The 21,190-nt window shown below is 27.5% G+C and overlaps 8 protein-coding genes across 8 annotated transcripts; 2 read left to right on the plus strand and 6 right to left on the minus strand.

The window, feature by feature from the left end:
- Positions 1–64: 64 nt before the first annotated feature.
- Positions 65–1,009, minus strand: NAEGRDRAFT_70357 (uncharacterized protein; the record flags this gene model as incomplete). Its single annotated transcript, XM_002674623.1, has 1 exon — positions 65–1,009. One exon carries the CDS (start codon positions 1,007–1,009, stop codon positions 65–67), a length of 945 nt encoding a protein of 314 aa, XP_002674669.1.
- Positions 1,010–1,173: 164 nt separating this feature from the next.
- On the minus strand, positions 1,174–2,139 carry NAEGRDRAFT_80607 (uncharacterized protein). Its single transcript, XM_002674624.1, has 2 exons — positions 1,824–2,139; positions 1,174–1,781 (listed from the first exon to the last, which is right to left on the minus strand). The coding sequence occupies exons 1-2, from the start codon at positions 2,063–2,065 to the stop codon at positions 1,244–1,246; spliced, it is 780 nt and encodes a 259-aa protein (XP_002674670.1). The 5' UTR covers positions 2,066–2,139; the 3' UTR covers positions 1,174–1,243.
- Positions 2,140–3,196: 1,057 nt separating this feature from the next.
- NAEGRDRAFT_80608 (uncharacterized protein) lies at positions 3,197–5,711 on the plus strand (the record flags this gene model as incomplete). The annotated part of the gene is made up of 2 exons (XM_002674550.1): positions 3,197–4,648; positions 4,702–5,711. 2 exons carry the CDS (start codon positions 3,197–3,199, stop codon positions 5,704–5,706), a joined length of 2,457 nt encoding a protein of 818 aa, XP_002674596.1. The 3' UTR covers positions 5,707–5,711.
- A 155-nt stretch (positions 5,712–5,866) lies between these two features.
- Positions 5,867–6,595, minus strand: NAEGRDRAFT_50913 (uncharacterized protein; the record flags this gene model as incomplete). Its single annotated transcript, XM_002674625.1, has 1 exon — positions 5,867–6,595. One exon carries the CDS (start codon positions 6,593–6,595, stop codon positions 5,867–5,869), a length of 729 nt encoding a protein of 242 aa, XP_002674671.1.
- A 4,727-nt stretch (positions 6,596–11,322) lies between these two features.
- Positions 11,323–12,077, minus strand: NAEGRDRAFT_80610 (uncharacterized protein). Its single transcript, XM_002674626.1, has 2 exons — positions 11,846–12,077; positions 11,323–11,754 (listed from the first exon to the last, which is right to left on the minus strand). Exons 1-2 carry the CDS (start codon positions 12,050–12,052, stop codon positions 11,374–11,376), a joined length of 588 nt encoding a protein of 195 aa, XP_002674672.1. The 5' UTR covers positions 12,053–12,077; the 3' UTR covers positions 11,323–11,373.
- A 326-nt stretch (positions 12,078–12,403) lies between these two features.
- On the plus strand, positions 12,404–12,893 carry NAEGRDRAFT_80611 (prefoldin 5-like protein; the record flags this gene model as incomplete). The annotated part of the gene is made up of 1 exon (XM_002674551.1): positions 12,404–12,893. One exon carries the CDS (start codon positions 12,404–12,406, stop codon positions 12,860–12,862), a length of 459 nt encoding a protein of 152 aa, XP_002674597.1. The 3' UTR covers positions 12,863–12,893.
- Positions 12,894–12,998: 105 nt separating this feature from the next.
- Positions 12,999–13,418, minus strand: NAEGRDRAFT_70363 (uncharacterized protein; the record flags this gene model as incomplete). Its single annotated transcript, XM_002674627.1, has 1 exon — positions 12,999–13,418. One exon carries the CDS (start codon positions 13,416–13,418, stop codon positions 12,999–13,001), a length of 420 nt encoding a protein of 139 aa, XP_002674673.1.
- Positions 13,419–13,496: 78 nt separating this feature from the next.
- On the minus strand, positions 13,497–20,390 carry NAEGRDRAFT_80612 (translational activator family protein; the record flags this gene model as incomplete). Its single annotated transcript, XM_002674628.1, has 1 exon — positions 13,497–20,390. One exon carries the CDS (start codon positions 20,388–20,390, stop codon positions 13,551–13,553), a length of 6,840 nt encoding a protein of 2,279 aa, XP_002674674.1. The 3' UTR covers positions 13,497–13,550.
- Positions 20,391–21,190: the final 800 nt, after the last annotated feature.

Genomic DNA, 21,190 nt, shown 5'->3' on the forward strand with positions numbered 1-21,190 from the left:
GCAATTGGAATAAGATAGAGAAGGGGAATGGGTTGGATCGTGTTTGTAAATTTTGGAAATTGACCTATTCTATTTTCATTTTTCTTAATTCCTTAAAAGCCTCAACATTAGCATATGGTTTACGAGTTAGTGGGTCAATATATTTTGCTGGTAAACCTGTTATTACACATTTGAGTTGTTTCTCCTCCTTTGGAATATTGAATCTTTTGACTTCCTCATCTGGCATTTTCTGATTAATACATTGTGGAATGCCATGGTTGACAAATTCAATAAGATTTGTTCCCATCTTTGAAATATATTTAACTCTTGGCTCATATGGATCAATCATCTTTGATTTTGAATCTCTAGCCTTTTTTTTAACATCTTCCTCAGTTTGTCTCAATTTTAAAAGACTCTTCTTGTTCTCTTCTGTAGTTATTTTTGCCTCTTCCAATAATTCCTCTTGTGTGAATTTTTTCAATTCCTTTGGAGCTTTTGGTGTTTTTGTCTTTGATGTTTTAGCTTTAATTTTCTCATCTGTAGCCTCTGTAGCTTTCACTGTTGATTGTCTGGAAGATCTCTTCATTTCTACTGGCAAAGTTGTTTTTGGTGTTTTTGGTGCTTTAGGTGTTTTAGGTTGTTTTTCCACAGTTGATGCTGCTGATTTATCTGTTGATTTCTTCTTCTTTGATTTAGATTCATCCTTGTATACATTCTTTCTCTTTTTAGTTTCTCGTTCTTCTTTAGCAATCTTTTTCTCTACATTATTTGCTCTTTGTTGTTCTCCTTCTTCATCAGAAGTATATTCGTCCATATCCGAATCTTCATAATCTTGTTCTTCCTCCAATATTTGTTCCGTTGTTTCAAATTCATTGTCTCCTTCATCTTCGGCAAACATGTTCATCTTCCAAAATTCGTCATCAACATCTTTATCAATTCCTTCAAGTTCTGTCAGTCTTTTACCACGAGTACTTCTTGATGGTAATCTTCTTCTTTCCTCTCCCTCATCCGATGCTTGTGATGGATCCATTGTTATTGTAATTGATTAATTTTATGATGAGGAAAAGTAAAAGGCTTGTTTTTGTGTGATGAGAATTTTTTCAAGATGTAATTTTGGAGGGAATTGGTCGACAATAATTCTTTAGGTGATGATTCAAAATATAAATTTGTTACAAGAATTGTAAAAAGTATTATATGGCAAATCAATCACAACAGCAATTCTGCTGTTATTGGCTATGGTTTATTGCAACTATTGATGAGAATATTAATTTAACTTTTCAGAGTTTTGTTTGAAACTAAAGTTGAGTACAGTCATTGATAATGTATCAACAAAAGTATTATCGTGAGCATCGTATCTATTCAAAATGTACTTCAATGAAGTCTTCTGTTCAGCAGGAACAACTTCTTCAGTGACAGAAGCCATTTCATGATAGTTAGTTGGCATTGAAGGCCATTTGATCTTATTACTATTTACATTACTTCCTTCCAATTCCATTACTAATTCATAGTACCGCCGTTTAAGGGTACTCAAAGAAACGTTTAACTTTTTAGCAGCAACACTTTGTGGAAGTGTCATGTATCTAATCAAATCATTAAGAGGAATGTCAATCTTGTTTCTCTTTGTTTTCCTCTTCTTTTGAATACCAGATTCAAGCTTAAGTTCTTGTTTTTCTGGTTTTTCTTGCTTTGGGAAAACAGAAATATCCAAAGTATGTGGTAATTTGTTAGAGTTTGCAGTTGTAGTAATACTAGTTGCAGGGATTACAGGAGTGACAACAGGAATTGGCTGTACAGTTTGATTTCTAATTAAAAATTAATATTTGAAAAAGTTGATTAAAACATACCTGGTAGGAGGTGGAAATACAGGGAAAGATTGTAAGAAAACTTGAGGACTGAACCACAAATTCTTGGAAGGTTGAGAAGATGGTGGTGACATTGTTGGAGCAAGAGAAGGGATTATAGTACAAGAGGAAGATGACACAGAAGATGGTGATGATGGGATCAATTCTGGTTGAAGTAACTTGTGGAGATTATTATCGGTTGTAGTAAGAGTTGATTTTCGGACGGCCTTTGATTGTTGTTGCATTTTGTGATATTATCGTGTAGAGGTTATTACAAGTAGTAGTATTTGAGTAGTCAGCTTTAAAGCGAGAAGGAGTGCAGATATTTTAAATTGTTTGAATTTATTATTTGGTGGATTGTGTGATGATTTATGGAGTATAAAAGATTGTACCAGGTTGAGAGGTTTGTGGTGGAGAATTTCAGCTGAGGTTCCCTCTTGCACGGAAAACGAGCGATGCGAAGTGAAGTAGACACTGGAAATTCCAATTTTTTACTTCTATATTGGTTAAGTTTTCTTGTTTTGTTGAGATAGACAAAAACGGTGATTCAATACGAAGCAACAAACAAAGGCAAAAGGTATTTTTCGCGTTTTTAAAAATAAATTTTTCGCTCCGGAGCTTTTTGACTGGTACACTGTTTACAATCAAAATCTTTTTGAGCCGTGCTGATTCTATCTCTTCTATGCACAGAGCGAGGTGACCTTGTGAAAAACTCTCCAATTTTTTTATGTTTGGTCGAGCTGTCTCCAAATAAGGTTCTGTAAAAATTCTCGATGGTATTAAGCTGTGTATGTATAATATTGGAGTTTGCAATCTTGTTTTCTTGAAGCAAGAAGAAGGCTTGTTAATTTTATATCCTTATCGAATATTCAATCTCCTCCTTTATTCGAGCTTCCTTCACCAGAAAAAGCTTACTGTAGTAGGCCTTGGTGATTTTCAGTAGTTGATAATCTAGAATACTGTGGAATGTACAAGTGAATCTTTTATACAACATGGAATCAGGTGGTGCATGTAAGAGATTGCACGCACCACCAAATTGAATTTTCTTTGTAAATTTCCAAGATCTTTAATTTTCCTTCTCATCCCATGCAGCATGTTGTAAGATTGGCAATCGTTCTTTTTATGCAAAATTTCCTTGACGAGTTTGCAACATTGGATATTAAAAGTTTGTAAACAACATTCCAATTTCCAACAAATTATTCATCACCCAAATGACTGAATAATTACTCTCTACAGTTTTTAAGTTTATAAATTGGTGGTTTGAAAAACTGTAGTCTATATTAACCAACACCATCAAATTGTGCAATATTAGATATGAACCCAATATTAGAGGCTATATGATGAACATTGAAATTTAATTGAATGAACTTTAAAAAATGTTAAACAAATCATCTGATGGTGGTAGATTGCCTCATCGTAATCATCCACTCTTAAATCATTTCATATATCAATATAATATTCATCAGCAGCATAATAACAACAATGGATCGGAGGAAGATATTGATGATAAGAAATTATTTAGCAAATTGAAACAAGACTTGGCAGAACATTTAAATAATAATCAATTAATTGATGAATACTTTTCTTGTTTATCTCCTTCGGTATCAAAATTAGTACACAAGAATGATGGCAAAATAGAAAATAATGAACAACAACAATATATTGATTCTACAACAGGTTTATTACTAGTAGATGACGATGAAAATTCAACAACAGAAGGATTTCCTCTACTTGATGTGTTATCCGATAACTTTTTAAATGCTTCTTTAGAATTGAGAGAAATTTGCAAGTCTATTTGGAAGACTAATTCATTAGATTCAATTTTATTGGATTGCAATACTCAAGTAATGTCAATTAAACAATTATTGATTGAATATATTACAGTGACAAAACAACCATTGGAAATTCTTGAATATTTACAAAATATTACTCAACAAGATGATTCATTTTCTAATGTTTATTCAGTATTTAGTTTACTTTCAACAATGGTTGAACATTTGATTACATCTGTTGTCTATACAGTTGCTACATTGGATGAGTCAAAGAATGGTAATGATGTTGTCATTCCATTGACATTGACCGAAATATTGGAATGTGAACAAGTTAAAAAAATATTACCAATCAAATTATTGAATATCATTAAGGTTTTTATGGGTCCACCTAAAGGACTCAACTTGAGAAATGTACTTTATCATGGATTTTTAGATGAAACAGAAATTCATCCATCCTATTTATCATTTTTATGGAGAATTTACTTTACCACATGTAAATGTGTATCTACATATACTCAAATATCAGGTTGGACTGAATTTGTATTGAAACCAAGAACTGATTTGACCAACGTTTCACAATATGAAGAACTTTTCAAATACCAAAATGATCAACTTTTATTTCAAAATGAAAATGATTCCAAGACGATTGATAAAATTCTAGATGAAACCTATTTCATTATACCAACAAGAATTAGAATAATCAAGAAGGCATTTGAATTTTTACAAAAAGGTATTTTACAATCCAGTGCAATTGACTTGCAGCTTTCTCTCTGTTTACTTTTCCCTCAATTTGAATTTTGTTTGAGAAGAGTTTACATTGCTTCCAATCAAAAAGTTGATGAAAGAACATGGTCTGCTCAGAATGAAGAATTTTTCAGTACATTGGATGTAATTTTTGCCAATCACTTGGAAACATCAATCTATTGTGATTCAGTTCTCTCCTCAAAAGATCAAAAAACTGTTATTGATCATCAAAATTTAACACCCAACGAATTATTTAACATTGTTGGGAATAACATTGGTGATGCTCTTATGGATGCATTCATATTTTATAGGGTAAGTTTACCATTATTTTAAGTTGTTGTATTCAAATAATTAATTACAAAAAGGGTCCTAAATTGAGAGACAAGATTGCTCACTGTCAAGTTCTAGGCCAAATGGATCCAAAACTAGTTCAACATTTCTTTTTAATATTTATTTCTTTATGTGTTCATTTTTCTAAAGATGGAAATGAATCAACATTAGAGACTTCACATCTTTTACAATCCACAATGAACCATCTTATTAACAAACAAGTATCATTCAGTTTTTATGATATTAGAACTAGATTTATTAATTTTTGGAACGAGATTAAGGATGTATATTATCAAAAGAAGAAATTTTACTGTTGTGGAGAGGGATATGTATGCGAGAATCCAGTGGGGCACATCAAGGAATTAGATGAGTACAAGTGTGCTATCAATAGAGATGGATTTTCTCTATTGAAATCACTTGATGATAATATTAGAGATGATTTGGTTAATATTTTAGAGACAAATTTTAAAAAAGGACAACCAAAGAATGTGCAATTTTCCATGAATGAATGCTTTGAATATTTGATAGTGAAAAATCCACTCATTGGAAAGATTCAATCACAAGATATTGAGTGCACATACAATAACCATTTCCACTGCCCAGCTCAACAAATTACCAATATTGAAATGTTGGTAAGAGTTTTAGAGCATTTGTACACTGGTTTGGAAGCATTGGAAGAGAAATATTTGGATTTGTGTAACTTAATTAATGAAAGAAAGGCCAGAACACCACAAAGAAAACTTTTCATTACAATGACTCAAACTAGATCAATTATTGATTTTATTTTCAAGTTCTTTATTGAATATACTTTTATTCAATTCGAAATAATTGATAAGAGACAAGTGGAGGAAGGTGATGGAAAGAAACGTTTGAATTGGGTTCAACAATTATTAACTCAAGCTCTCAGAATTGAAGGTCAAATCAAAGAAGGAACTATTGGTGTCATGTGTGCAAAATTCTTGGAATTTATCATTCAAAAAGAAAAGAACATTACAAAAGACTTTCAAGATTATGAACTTGTAAATAATGAAAGTAAATAAATTTTTCAACAAGTAATAGTCAGCAATAAGCAATTGTTATCCACACGATCATTCGGTTCAACCGTAAACAAATTTAGCTAAATCATCATTCGAGGAAAATTAGGTGTGAAATTTACGCATGGCTTTTTTATTTACAAAGTTGAAAATAATATTTTTGGTTTTAAAAAAATGCGTAATTTCTAGTTTGAACAAGGTTAAGCAAGGTTTTTGTTTCTGGATTGAATGCATATTGGGGAATGTTGTTTTCTGAATGGAGTGGATAAATGTCCATGATATCTTTTTGAAGATAATCCATTTCATATTGGGTTAGTAATTTTAAAATGAGTGGATATCTGTAATGATCTTGTTCTAATGTTCTTGCACGAAGAATGCTTCGTTGTTGCTTGTTGAGAATTTTGGTCAAATTTGGTTGTTTTTCAATCATTTTCTCAATAACTTCATTGTCATAACCAAGTTGTAAATGTAAACAAGTATCACCCAATTCATTTTGTTGTTCCAATTCTTCAGGTGTCATTTCATCAATTAATTCCATTGCAAATTGATAATTCTTAAAGTTTAAACTAATCATTGGAATTGTAACATGCTTGATACCATCTTCAAGCTTATCCGCTAAATCCTGTGAAATTTTACAAGTAACAGGTCCAATAATGCTTCTTCTCTCTTCATCATTGGTTTCACTCTTAATATAACAATAAAGTGAATAGATTGCCACCTGATTTGGATTAACAGCATATAATACTAATAAATGTCTCAATAATAAAATGAAATCTTTTCTATTAATTCTTGTTTTGAGTATTTTCAAACATTCAATTGCACTTTTCCAATCAATTTCCAATAATAATTCACCAATACTGCAAGGTAACCATCCATATTCAAGTGATACTTGCATTTCAGAATATGAATTTACAAAATATCCACATTGATAAGTATTACATATATAAATTATATAGGCATATAATTCTACAGAGTTAATCAAATGAAAATTATTGAACCCATAAATATTTGCAATTGGAATATTGTAATCTCTAAAATAATCAATACATTCTTTCAGTGTAGATAATGATAAATGTTGTAAATTAGCAAAACCTCCAAATATATATCCATTCTTTCTAAAACAATCATATTGTAAATGTAAATTAGCAATTTCTTTAACATTAAATGATGAACCATTATTATTATCAACAATATTCAATTGTGGATTAGAAAGTAATGCTTGTGGAGTGATAATATTTAAAGATTCAATTTCAATGTGTGAAGGTAGAATTAATTTCAATTTTGCTACACTATCCAAAGTAGTATCTAATAATTTCACCCTCTCTAATTTATCTAATAATAAATTTTCTGTATGAGAAATTGATATTTGACCTTCAACTACTTCTACAAGTTTCAATTTTTCACAACATGAAAATGATATTAATAATTGGTTTGTAAGTGTCCTAATTGCAATTCTTTTTAATCTATTATTCTTTCCTAATTTGTATATTTCCATTTATAAATATATATTATAAATAATAATAACAAAACATACCAATACATTGTAATACATTTTCATAAACTTGAATTAACTCATTAAATGATGATGAATTTGAATCTAAAAATATTGCATTTGATATCTTTAAACTTGATAATTCCAATGGCATTGATGATTCATATAATTTTTTCCTACACATCATTGTATTAATATCACCTGAATTTATAGGTGTAAATAATCCATTATTATTGGATGAAAATGGAAATTTTGATTGAGCATCTGGTAAATTTTCTCTTCTTAAAATTTCTCTTTCCAATTCTTCATTGGTTAAATTTAACATTTCTTCAATTGTTTTTGGTTCAATTTTTGGTAAAATATTATCAAATACATTAGTAGAATTATTATTAGAATTAAATAAATTATTATTACCAAATATGTTATTACCAAATATAGATGAATTTGGTGTTGATTGTTGTCTACTAAATGGAGTTGGCAATGAATTTCCAATTTTAAAAAACTCTGTATTTTCCTTAATGTTATTAGGATTTTCAGTAGTTATTGATTTTAATAATTCAAAACTATTAGAATAAATAAATAAATCTTCCAAATTTGTTAATTTTTCATCATGTAAATTTTGTTCTCTCAAAAAACATAAAAAATAGAGAAAATCAATGGAACGATCTGTCAATTTACAATTTGTTAAATCCAATTCATCAATTTCTAATATTTTAATTTTCATTCTCTTTGAATATTCTCTGTTAATTAATCTCATTTTGTGTAGAGTTTGAAATTTAGTATCCATTACATGAGTTAATTCAAAATTATTAATTCGTTTAATATTTTCAATTGGGTTGAAAAAGTTTGAAATTAAATGTTTCACCTGATCATATTCGAAACCTAATTGTTCAACAAATTGATTAATATCTTGTTTAAATTTACTTTTCAATGAATAGCTGGGAATAAAATCAATAATATTATATTTAATATTATTAGGTAATTGTTTAATATCATTACAATCAACCCAATTATTATTATTATTATTAGTATTAGTATTAACATTTGTAGTAGTATTATTTAAGAGTCTTTTTTGATCTTGTAAAATCCATAATTTTGTTAATTCTGGAGCATTTTCATAAATTGACCATGAAAATTTACTACTAACATCATTATTATCAATTGATTGATGTAATCTTGTTAATAATAATTGTTGAAAATGTGAGAGTGATATATTATCTATTTGTTGATTATATTCAATAATGGGAGTATTAATTCTTCTTTCTTTTAAATATATAGTTATAAATTTAAACACATATTGAATTATAATTCATACCTTGATTGTTAGCAAGTGAAGTGAACATTTTTTAATAACAATTTTTGTTAAAACACACACGGACACTCAACAGGACAAGTTTCACAATGACAGGTATCTTTATTTCTTTTAAAAAGCGGAAATTATTGAAATTTACAATGATAAATATTTTATTATTGGAATTTCAATAGAACATTATTTTCAGGATGGTATTCATAGAGAATTTTAGATCCATCTTCAGATATTAATGGTGTTTTACCTTTGATATCTTTTTGAAGGTAATCCATTCCATATTTGGTTAGTAATTTCAAAACTATTGGATATCTATTCTTGTCCCTGGCTAGAAAGTGTAAAATATTTCGTTGTTCTGGATTGAGAATTTTAGTCAACTTTGGTTGTTTTTCAATCATTTTCTCAATAACTTCATTGGTATGAAAAACTGGAAAATGTAAACAAGTATCACCCAATTCATTTTGTTGTTCCAATTCTTCAGGTGTCATTTCATCAATTAATTCCATTGCAAATTGATAATTATCAAATGGTAGGGAAATTATTGGCATGGAAATGATTGAACGACCAAGTTTTTCAGAAAATTCTTTGGAAATAATGCTTTCTACAGGTGACATGATTCTCTTCATTTCTTCTTCATTGGCCTGTGATTTGATATATCTATAGATTGGATAGAGACCAATTGAGTTATCATTAATCAAAGAACTTAAAAGTGTTGCTCTCATGAGTAGAATGAAATCATGTCTATCCATCTTGTTTTTAAAGATTTCCAAACATGTTTGAGTACTCTCCCAATCAAGTGATAAAATTCTTTCATCTAAATTAGTTGGAATCCATCCAAGTTCAAAGTATTTTTCCAAGCCTGCATAATTGGTAATTCCCATTCTACCTCCTTGATAAGTATTGGAAATATAAATCAAATAAGCAAGAATATTATCATCTACATAGTGTAATTGAAATTCTTCTAATGAAATATTGTGTTCCATAATATAATCACAAATTTGTTTCTTATCAAGAATTGTAAGTGTTAGCAAGGCACTTGATATAAAATCTCTTCTATGTCTAAAATAGGAATATTCAAAATGTTGTTCAATATACTCTTTCATTGAATTGATTGTATTATCCACATATAAATGAACCTTGTCAGTGGTATGTGATGAATTATCTAAATATTTTTTACCATTCACATAGATAACGTGTGGTGTTGGAGAGTGTATGCCTTCTACATCTTCCAAATGATGACACACAAGTTTACAACTCTTTGGAATATGTTCAAGTAGATCATAATCACCACACTAAATTATTGTTATGTATTATGTGTTTCAAATTATTGTAAACTTACCAAACAATCTGATGATGTTTTGAATAATTCAATTTCCTCCAAAGTGGTAAATGAAGAAAGAATTATTGGATCACAGTGCAAATAATGGTCTTCAACGATGAATTTCAACTTCTTCAATCCCTTACAAACAGAAAGAGCTTGTAAAATTAAATCACCACTCTCACTAAGTCTAAGAATCTCCAATTGAGTATTGACATCTAAAAACTCTAAAATATCATTACTTAATTGAAAACGTGATCTTTTTTTAACGGATATTGGTCCACCTGGTAATTCTAAAGCAAAAATATAAGAGTATAATTCTTTTTTGTAATCTTCTTCCTCTTCTGGTTCATCAATAAAGGATGATGATGTTTTCTTTTTCTTTCTTGGACCCTCTATCTTTCTTGTTTGTGTTAGTTCGAAAATGAGATTCTCCACCTGTTCATCATTTAAATTAACAATGTCATGTAGAGTGAGTTTCTTTTCCTCATCTTTCTGTTTCTCTTCTTGAATTTCATCATTACCAGTGGTAGTGAAACCATAACTAGCCTTTGTTGCCATCTTTTTCTTTGGTACCTGTGCAGTGACATATAACATTGATTTGATGGTATCAATGTGTTTGTAAATAATTGGATCACTTAAATCAATCAAATTCTTTTCAAGCATTGATTGTTCTTTGATTAAATCTAAGAAATAAATCAAATTGTCTTGATTATTGCCATATTCAAAGGAAAGATTTGATAAATCAATATCAGAACTCTTTAAAATTCTTAATTTCATTCTTGAAGCATATTCTCTATTAATTAATCTCATTTTGTGATAGGTTTGAAATTTAGAATCATATATATGAGTATGTTCAAATTTTCTTCTCGAATCAACTTGGATAGGATTTAAACAAGATGCAATTCTACTTTTAACTTGTTCATAATTCAACCCTGTCAATTCCATCTTTGATTTGAAATTATTAATTTCACTCTTAAAACTATCAATAGGAGAAAAAGTTGGAATAAAATCAATAATTTCATATTTTAAATCTTGTGGAAGTGATTGTAATAAATCACATGAAATTGACAACAATTGTTTTTCATCAACACCACGAATTGATTTGGAGGCTTGTTGACGTCTTTGATCTTGAATAATCCACAATTTTACAAGTTCCGGAATGTTTTCATAATTTGACCATGAAAATTCATCATTAATATTTCTCTTCAAGGCTTGTTCGAGAAGTGAATGAAACTTTTTAATGGCTTCTTCATTCTGATAGGGAATGGATGATTGTTGGTGTCTATATCCACGACCACGACCACTAACTAGTGATTAATTTTGATCTGTTACATTAAATGATCATCAATTTTTGAAACATACTTGATTTACGTGCTGTTGCTTTGGTTCTTGCCATTCACTGAGTTAACTCTTTGATATTTTTTTAATGATTTTCTTGTTAGAACTGGATTTTGTTTTTTACAATGAACAAGACAACCCAATAGAATACGTACTCAAATATTTAATGGTTTTTAAGATGTTTTTATTAATTTTGTCATCTTTTGATAATTGATTTTAGGCTTTGAGTTCTTCTTCTAGAGTAAGACGAGCTTCTTCTTCAATAATACCTCTTTGTAAATCCAAATCTCTCTTATGCCATATTCTCCATTTATCAACATTGAATAAATTAATAGCCTTTCCTTTTGGTCTAGCACAAGCGCAACATTGACATAATAACATTTCAATAATTGAATTGCAAAGACTGAACATCTTGAGCCAGAATGGATCTTCCATACGAACAGTTGGGTCTGGATTATAATCTTCCATACATTTAATACCAGTCAATGCTCCAACAAGTAAAATTAATAATCCAATAATTGCTGAATTTACAATAACTACAACTTGAAGAACAGAAAGTTGATAGGAAAGAACTGCTACTTCATCTTTTGTTGCGTACTATTAAATGATATTAAAGAATAGTTGATGATAATGGTGATGATGCGTACATAATAATATTATTGTTACTCTTAAAATTACCAATACCTACGTCTGTATTATTAAATAAAGATGTATTCATATTAGGTTCTACAATATTGATATTATTCACGGAATTGATATCTTCCAATGCTGTATAAACAAATGTATTTGAAACAAGTAAAAGAAGAGTTATAACTCCAAAGGCAAAGATACCCAATCTTTGGGTGAGGGATCGTCTAGATGAAGTATTGGTGCTACCACCCGAAATTCGCTTCATTGGTTGTCGTTGTTTTGTGTTCGCTCCAATTTTTTATTTTTAATTTCAAATTTAATTTTAAAAGGCTTTTTTCTATCGTCTTCTAACCATCAAGGAAGAAGAGACAATTTTGGTTACCATGGGTTATATGCATAGAATATTCACCTTCAGAAGGTTGATTCAAGTTCCTTCATTTCTCCTTCCATATAATTATAAAACTACTTATCATTCTATAAACAAGAGGACACAATGCTACGCTGGTAGCAATACCTGCAAGGCTTGCTTGATATTTTCAACCTTGTCATACAACAATCATCTTCGTGATGCTTTCTTCAGAAATAATTAATATTAATAATTAATTATACAAAAAAAATGAGTCAACAAGGAGGATACGTCGATCTTACTCAAATACCACTTCCACAACTTTTAAAATTGAATGAGAGTCTGACAAAGGAAGTTAATCAATTGACAGCATATTTATCAACATTAAGAGCAGCACACAACAAATATGTTAGTAGTAAATCATCATTGGAACAATTAAAAAAACAAACAGAGAGTACACTTATGGTTCCTTTAACAGAATCACTCTATGTTCCAGGTACATTAAAAAATCCAGATAGTGTTTTAGTTGATATTGGAACAGGTTATTTTGTTAAAAAGCCAATTCCAGAGGCTCAAAATACACTTGAAAGGAGAATTAGACTTGTTAGGGACAGCGCTGAAAAACTTACCAAGACTATTCAAGATCAAAAGGAAACACTTGAAAGAGTTCAATATATGGTTAATGCAAAGAGACAAGCTGCTGCTCAACAACAACAATTACAAAAATAATTATTTATTAAATATTTGAATTTTCATCATCAGTTTTGGACATTCTCTGATTATAATACATTTTATAAGAATAATTATGATAAGATAATGTGGAGTTTTATAATAGTATTATCATGATCAGGTAATAGTATTATTATTAATTTATATTGTTAGATATTGTTAGAAGAATACTTACACTTTGATATTCAACCTTTTCAACTTGGAATTTTGAATCTGTTATTCCGAGAATGTTGGCAACATGATAGCCAAGTTTTTCACCTATCGATAATGTCTTTTCAAATAGATTCATATCGGACCAATCTTTGGTAATGAATTTATTCGAAAAGTTTTCAGTATCGTCGTCATCAAAATCTTCATCTTCCGAATCATGATCATCATCGGCTTTAAACCAGTAGAACCATCCTTTTTGTTTCACTTCTTTGAACGATGAAGGAGGTTGTTGTTCAATTTTTGTTGTTGTTGTAAGGATATCATTCCTATCTTTCGTTGATGAGGCAATCTCTTCATTGGTAATTGCTATTTGGGTGTTATTATTATTAATGAATTGTTTGGACATATTTTGTTGTACTTGTGGTTGTATTTTTGGCGCCCAAAACTAACAAAAACAATGTACTTTTTTAAATTTTAAAACTTTATTAAGAGACAGTCACCTCATATTATTTTATTGATCAAATATTAATAAGAAGAATTATTCGTAAAATCTTTCTTCTTCCTCTTCTTCAGCTTCCAAATCAGAATCTTCTGGAGATAATTTCATTAAAACCTTTGCGCCATAGTCTTCAATGAATTTAGAATCCTTTGGATTTAATTTCTTAAATGAACAATATTCAGAAATTGAACGTAAATGATCATTATCAGCAAAACCTAATACATAGAATAAACTTCTCTCATTACATAATTTAGCAGGAATGAATTTATCCTTAATACCAATTTGTAAAAGTGAATCAACAAAATCAAACATCTTTTCAGTTTGATACTTTTCACGATATGATTTGATTAATTTCTTTACACATTTAGCAACTTCATATCTTAAAGCATTAGCAGTTGAAGTAGCAGCCTTTTCAAATTGTGATTTAATAATAGGTAATAAATCAATAGCACATTCATTATTAGAAATTACAATTAAAGTTGCAGCTTTTGTAAGTGAAATTGCAATTTTAGCAAATTGTGGAGTTGATTGAATAGTTTGTGAAATTTCAATAATTTTAGATAAAACTTTATCTAAAACTAGTGAAGATAAAGATTTATCAATACTCCAATAAGCCATTACAATAAATGTAACATATAAATTATCAGGTTGTGAAATAGTTTGATTAATAAAATCAATAATAGAATTATCTTTTTGTAAATATAAACCACGTGAACAAATAGCTAAACATTGACTTGTAATATCAAGAATTCTATCTGAATCTTGTTGTACAGCTTGTTTAGATAGGATTGAATTAGCACATTCAGTAGAATCACATAAAGCCAATGTCTTTTTCAATGTATCAATACATTGATCAAATGGAACACCTTTAACTTTATCTTGATCACATGCCAATGTTAAAATACTTGTTAAAGTTCTTGTAATTGAAATTACAAAATCATTAACACTTCCTTTACCTGATAATGCATTAGATTTTAATGCAACATTTAAAGCAGAAACAAGTGAATCAATTCTACATCCTAAATCAATTAATTTTGGAATTGATTGTTCTGATAATTTTCTTAAAATTGAAGCACTTGAATCTTGAAGTCCCTTAATAAATGTTGCTTGTAATTGTGGAAGGAATGGTTTTAACATAATTGAACCCTTATCCATTAAAGAACTACATGTTTGAAGTATAGCTGCTTTAACACTCCATGGAAAACGATCACCTGCAACTCTAATTAATGGACCTGTTATTTTAATAACATATGGTGATAATTGTTTAGATGATGTCATACAAATTAAATCACCAATACCAAGTGCTGAATTTTCACGTGATTCTGGTGTTTTACCAAATAATAAACCATGTAAATATAAATTCAATATTGGTTCAATACCTTTTGGTATCTTATTAAATGCAGGTAAATCAATAGAAATTAATTCACCTGTTGATGATACTTGTGTTAATTTACGAATATTTTCACGTGTTGGTTGAATAAAATCATTATAATGTACTTCCTTTGATAAACATTTGGAAATTAATTTTTCAACTGCATACCATGCACATTTAACTACATTATCATCTGGATCATTAAATGATGTAATTAAATCTTCATAAATTGGTAATAATTCATCATTAATAAAATCTTCTGTTAAATTTTCTTCATTATATTGTGAAGGATTAAACATCATTTGCATGAATAAATTAGCTGCACGTCTAACTTTAATATCATTTGATGTCATTTGACTCTTAATTAATTCAAATATAGTATAACTTTCTTGAATATTTAAACATTCTAATACTTTTGTAATAGTTCTTAAAATTAAAATTGATTCATCAGCAACATTTGTAACACTATCAATATATGGAGAAATTGATAATTGTGTTACAAGTTTTTCAATCATTGGTAAAATAAATTCAGTCATTTCATCTAAATGATCATTTTCATAAACACTTTCACATACATCACCCAATGTTCTCAATTGTGTATCTGTTAATAAACCATTAGAAGATGAATGTGTAGATAAAAGAGCAGGTATTAATTTTGGAAGTACATTTTGTGGTCTAACACGTACTAATTGTTGCATACCAGATGCAGCAATTTCAACTAATTTTTCATTAGTTGTCTTTTCCAAATCTTGTAATAATTGTTGTACAATTTCCTTAACACAACGATCACCCATAACTCTACATAAAACATCAAATGCAGATGATGCAGCATCACGTACAGTTGAATCATCATCACAAATACCTCTCTTTACAATTTGAATTAATTTGATAGAATAAGTTTGTAAATGTTTGTCAGATGCAGCTAACATTAATTCAGTTACACCTAAAATAACACCTTGTCTCTTTTCAGGATTTGAATCAATATCTAATAATTGTTGATGTAACATTGGAATTAATTCACCAACAACACGTTCACCTAATTTAACAACTAATTCACCCAATGCTTTACCTGCAATAAAACGTTGATCTTCACTCATATTTAAATGTTTCAAAATACAATCAGTAATACAAGTTAAATGATTCTTCAATGTACTTGGTGTATTTGCAATCATATCTTTCCATAATTTGTTAGCAATACTCTTCAAATTAATATCTTGAATTGCAATAAATGTTAATGCAATAATATGTGAAACTAATTCCAATGATAAAACTCTTTCAATAACAGTTAATTGAATTGGATTTTCATCTAAATGAGACATTTCATCTGAATTACCATATAATGTAGTCATACGTGTTAATAAATCTGTTAATAAAATTAAACAATTATAACGTGTTCTCCATTCTTCTGATTCTAATCCTTCACGTAATGCAGGAACAAGAATATTCATTGCACTATCAGTAAATAATTCAACAATAACACGTGATGATTGTAATGATGTTTCTCTAATACCTTCTTTAGAATGTGAAAGTGCTTTCAAAATTCTTGGTAAACACATTTCCAAGAATGGTTCAAATTGTGATTTCATTAAAGCAGGTAAATAAACAAAAACTTGCATATAACCTTCTTGAACTGAATCACCTTCAATTTGTGATAATAAAAATGGTAAAGATTTTTGTAAACGTGAAACACCTTGTGCTGAAATAACTTCACATAAAGCTTGTGCTGCACCTGATCTTTCAGTTACATATTCATCACCTTGTTGAATTAATTTTTCATGTAACCATGACATGACACCTGATAAATTATCTTCACCAACTGATTTACATAATTGACCTATAGCTTTAGCAGATGATGCACGTACTTGTGGATTTGGATCCATTAAAATATTCTTTAAAATTGGTATCAAATCAACCATATATGGGAATAAATCTCTCTTTGGATCTAAAATTAAAGCACTAATTGATCCAATAATTTGACATGCCTTCTTTTTAATATCTGTATAACGTTCTGTTAAAGCACGTGTCAAGACTGGCATTAAAAGTGCCAATGAAGCACTATCAATAGAATGTGTAAATCTTGTAAATAATAAAGATTCTAAAACCTTATCAATTGTTTTTTGATCTGGATTTGTTAAAGCATCTAATAATAAAGGTACTTGTTTAGAAATTTCAGGTGATCTTGATGCACCACCTACTCTTTCTAAACTTCTCTTTGATGCTTCAACAATATCTGGATGTGTTTCATTAACTGCTTCTTTCAATATTTTAATTATAGTTGGTAAATAGGAAGATAATTGTCTTGGAGCACAATATGCCATATGACCTAATAATTTAATATTAGCTGCTTTTTGTCTCCAATTATCATTTGATGTAGGTTGAATAACAGAAGGTAATAATTGAATTACTCCATATGGTGTTAATTGTGATAAAATAGATGAAACAGCTTGTTCTGCACTTGAACGTACTTCCTTTGTTGGATCACTTAATGCATAATTTAAAATAACAGGCATTACTTCAACAATGTATGGTTCAAATGTATTTTGGAAACGATGTGAAATACATTCCAATGCTAACATACATCCTTCTTTACCTTTTTTATCTGCCTTATTATTTGTTAAATATTGATTCATTGGTGAAATACCATATTGATATAAATCTAATAATCCACATCCATATAAAACACCTGCTAATCCCCATGCAAATCCACGTTTAACACCATAATTATTTGGAATATTCTTTCCATTTGATAATGTTGTTGTACCATATAATAAAAATGATAATAATCTCTTATTAATTAAATCATTATGAATATAATCTTGTTCCTTTTCATAAATATTTTGAATTAAAGGTGATAATGCTTCACTAATTGATTTTTGAACTGAATTTGAAGGTATAATTAATGTATCAATTAATTGATCAATGGCTTTTTTAATCTTTTGAATATGTGTTTGTGCATTAAAATATTTTGAAACACTTCCATACCAAACAACAACAGTTGCTGTTGCAAAATCATTTGATGTTTTTTGTAATTGATTAATATATCCATCAAATAATTCAATTAATAAATTTGCATCATGTTTACCATGATTATAAACAAGTGCTAAACCAATATTAACCATTTCATCTAATAATTCTTGATAACATGATTCTAAATTAGTTTCAATTAATCTAAAACCATCATTAACAATAAAATCAAATAATAATTTCAATTCATATTTTGTAAATGGTGAAATTTCTTGTAATAACCATGAAATTGTAATTAAAGGTTCAAAACTCTTTTCATTTTCAAGTTTTAATTGTTTTTCTTTAAATGTTTTAATAACTCTATTTAAAATAGATTGAACAAGTAAAGAATTTGAATCACCTTTTTTCATTGAAATATTTGTATCAGATCCAATTAATTCTTTTAATGCACCTGTTATAGTTAAACATGAATTATTTCTAGAATAATAAGAATCATATTTAGTTTCACATGTAATTAAAGGAATTGATTTTTCAATAACTTGATTTAAATTTGATTTAAATTGTTCTTTTTGAATGAATGGTTTTGATAAAACTTTACATTCTTCACTTGTATCAAATTGTGAATAATATAAAATAAATTTAATATCATCCAATGTATTTAATGATAACTTTTTCAAATCACCCTTTGTTAAATATTGACAAAGTGTTTTTAAACAATATAATCTAACATTTTCCATTTCAGAATACATAATAGAATGTATCATTGATTTAAATTCATCAATTAAATAAGGTGACATTGACATCATTGAATTAAATCCTTGCTTATTTAAATGTGGAATAAAAGGTAAAACTTCATTAACACAAATTTCCATTACCTTATTTCTAATAAGACTTGTTAAATCTGATTTACCTGCATGTGCTGATAAAATACTCATACATGTTGTTAATGAAGATGATTCAAAACGATGTTCTGGTTTAGAAATAATTGATTGTCTATTTAAAATAGATTCTAATAATGGTAATAAACATGTAAATTCTTCAGATTCTAACATGTTTGGAAATTGTAATCTAATTTTATGAATAATATAATCTCCAAATGTTACATTATTATCATGTGTTGGAATATAACGTGTTAATTTATCTTCATATTCTCCACTTTCATTATTAAACATATTTTTAATACGGAATGTTGCAATTGCTAACATTTCTGCAATACATTCATTTGAAACTGTATTCTTTCTTCTACTTGTTGTTTTAGGTTGTGAATCATTAGCAAAATCTAAATGTACCAATGTATTTCTATTAACATTCTTTAATATATTAAATGCTTGTGATGAAATTGGTGCAAAATATTTATATTTATCTAATAAACTTGTTACATTAAATAATAATAATGACCAAGCAAATTTAATATAATGTGTACGAATATGATGTTCTTCAACTTTATCATTTGATGTATTAGAAGTAGTAGTATTAGAAGTAGTAGTATTAGATGAAGTAGTATTAGAAGAAGTAGTATTAGATGTAATATGAGAATGTTCTGAAATATTACTAATAGATGTATTATCATCATCTAATGAACTTGTTGTAATAATATCAATTGAAACTTTATCACCATTTGTTAAAAGAGTAATATCATTAATTAAAGATAATAAATGTTGAATCTTATCAACTTGTTTTTGAATAGATTGTTTAACAATATTTTCCTTTTTTAACATATTTTCTTTAACAAATTGTTTTCTAGATTCTTGTAAATTCTTTTTAATAGTCTTTTCCTTATTTTGAATAACTTCCCATTCTTTATCAGTTAAATGATATCTATAATATTTAATAGTTTCCTTTTCATTCATAAATGGAATAGAATTAGATTGTCTAAAAATAGGATGTTTGTTAACTTCAGTATCTAAATCATGATATGGTTCTTCTAAATTATTTCTATTATAAACAATAAAATCAGTTAAATTATAATCATCACTTTCAAATAATAAATAATAATGTGAATGTAATTCTTTAGAAATTAATTCAAAAATTCTTGTTGAATGTTTAGAATGTTTAAATAAAATTAATGAAATAATTGAATATGAAATTGCCTTTCTATTAAATGTTGAATTATTTACCAATTCATTTAATAAATAAATTGTCATTTCTTCATATTTATGTGAAATTGTATTATTTAAAATATATTGTTTATATTTTTCATTATGTACTAATGAATGAATATTATCAACAATTAATGGATGATGCATTAATATAAATAATTTATAAATACTTGTTTTATCTTGACATTTAATATTTAAACAATCTCTAAATGTTTCAATAGCAAATCTTAATGAACTATGTGTATATAATTTGTTATTATTTGTAGTAATATTAGATGTAGTAGTATTAGTAGTAGATGTAGTAGTATTAAAATCATCATCTTGTAATTTCTTTTTATTAAATTCATTTTCCAATTCAATAATAAAAGATTGACTAAATGAATCTAATAAAATTTGTTCAATAATGAAATTATCACTTGTATTATTATTGTAATAATTGATCATTGATTTTGATAAAATTTCTTGTGCTTGATGATTTTCTTTACAATTACTTAATGCAATACAACATGCTAAATATAAATCAGATTTAATTGCATTTGAAATATTTGAATTAATAATTTTTTGTAATTTAATTGAATTTTCTGATTGATTATTAAATAAAATATTTGAAATTAAATAAGAAAGTGCAATAAAATCCTTTGAATTTAATAATTCAATAGTTTCCTTATTAAAAATAAAAGTTAAAATTTTTTTAGTATTTTGTTGTAATAATTTAACAATAGATTCCTTATTTTGTACTAAAATAGAATGTGTTAAAATTTCAAAACAATAAATTGCAAGTGATCTTAATGATTTCTTCTTTTCTGAATTTAAAATTGTTTCAATTAAAAAATTTTCTAAATTTGAATCTAATTGATCAATTGCAAAATGTGAAATGAATGAAATAATTGATTTTTTAACTTGATTAATTTCTTCACTTTCTAATTTAAATATTTTTGTTAAATTTTCAAAATTTTCAAGTTTTTTAACATTTAATAATTCTAAAATATTAAATAAATAAATAAATGTTTGTGCTAATTCTGATGTAATTGTTGTTGTTGATAAATATTTAAAAATAAAATTAATAAATGTTTCTAAATTTGATAATTCTAATTTAAATTCATTAAATTCTTTATCAAAAATTGATGAATTTTTAACTTTTTTTAAATATAAATAAATTGATTCAAATAAAAATTGTAAAGTTTTTGTATCTAAAAATGTAAATTCACTACTATTAATAAATAATTTATCATTTTTAATATTAG

The sequence above is a fragment of the Naegleria gruberi genome, assembly GCF_000004985.1.
Source record: "Naegleria gruberi genomic scaffold NAEGRscaffold_39, whole genome shotgun sequence".
In the NCBI taxonomy this organism is placed as follows: Eukaryota; Heterolobosea; class Eutetramitea; order Acrasida; family Naegleriidae; genus Naegleria; species Naegleria gruberi.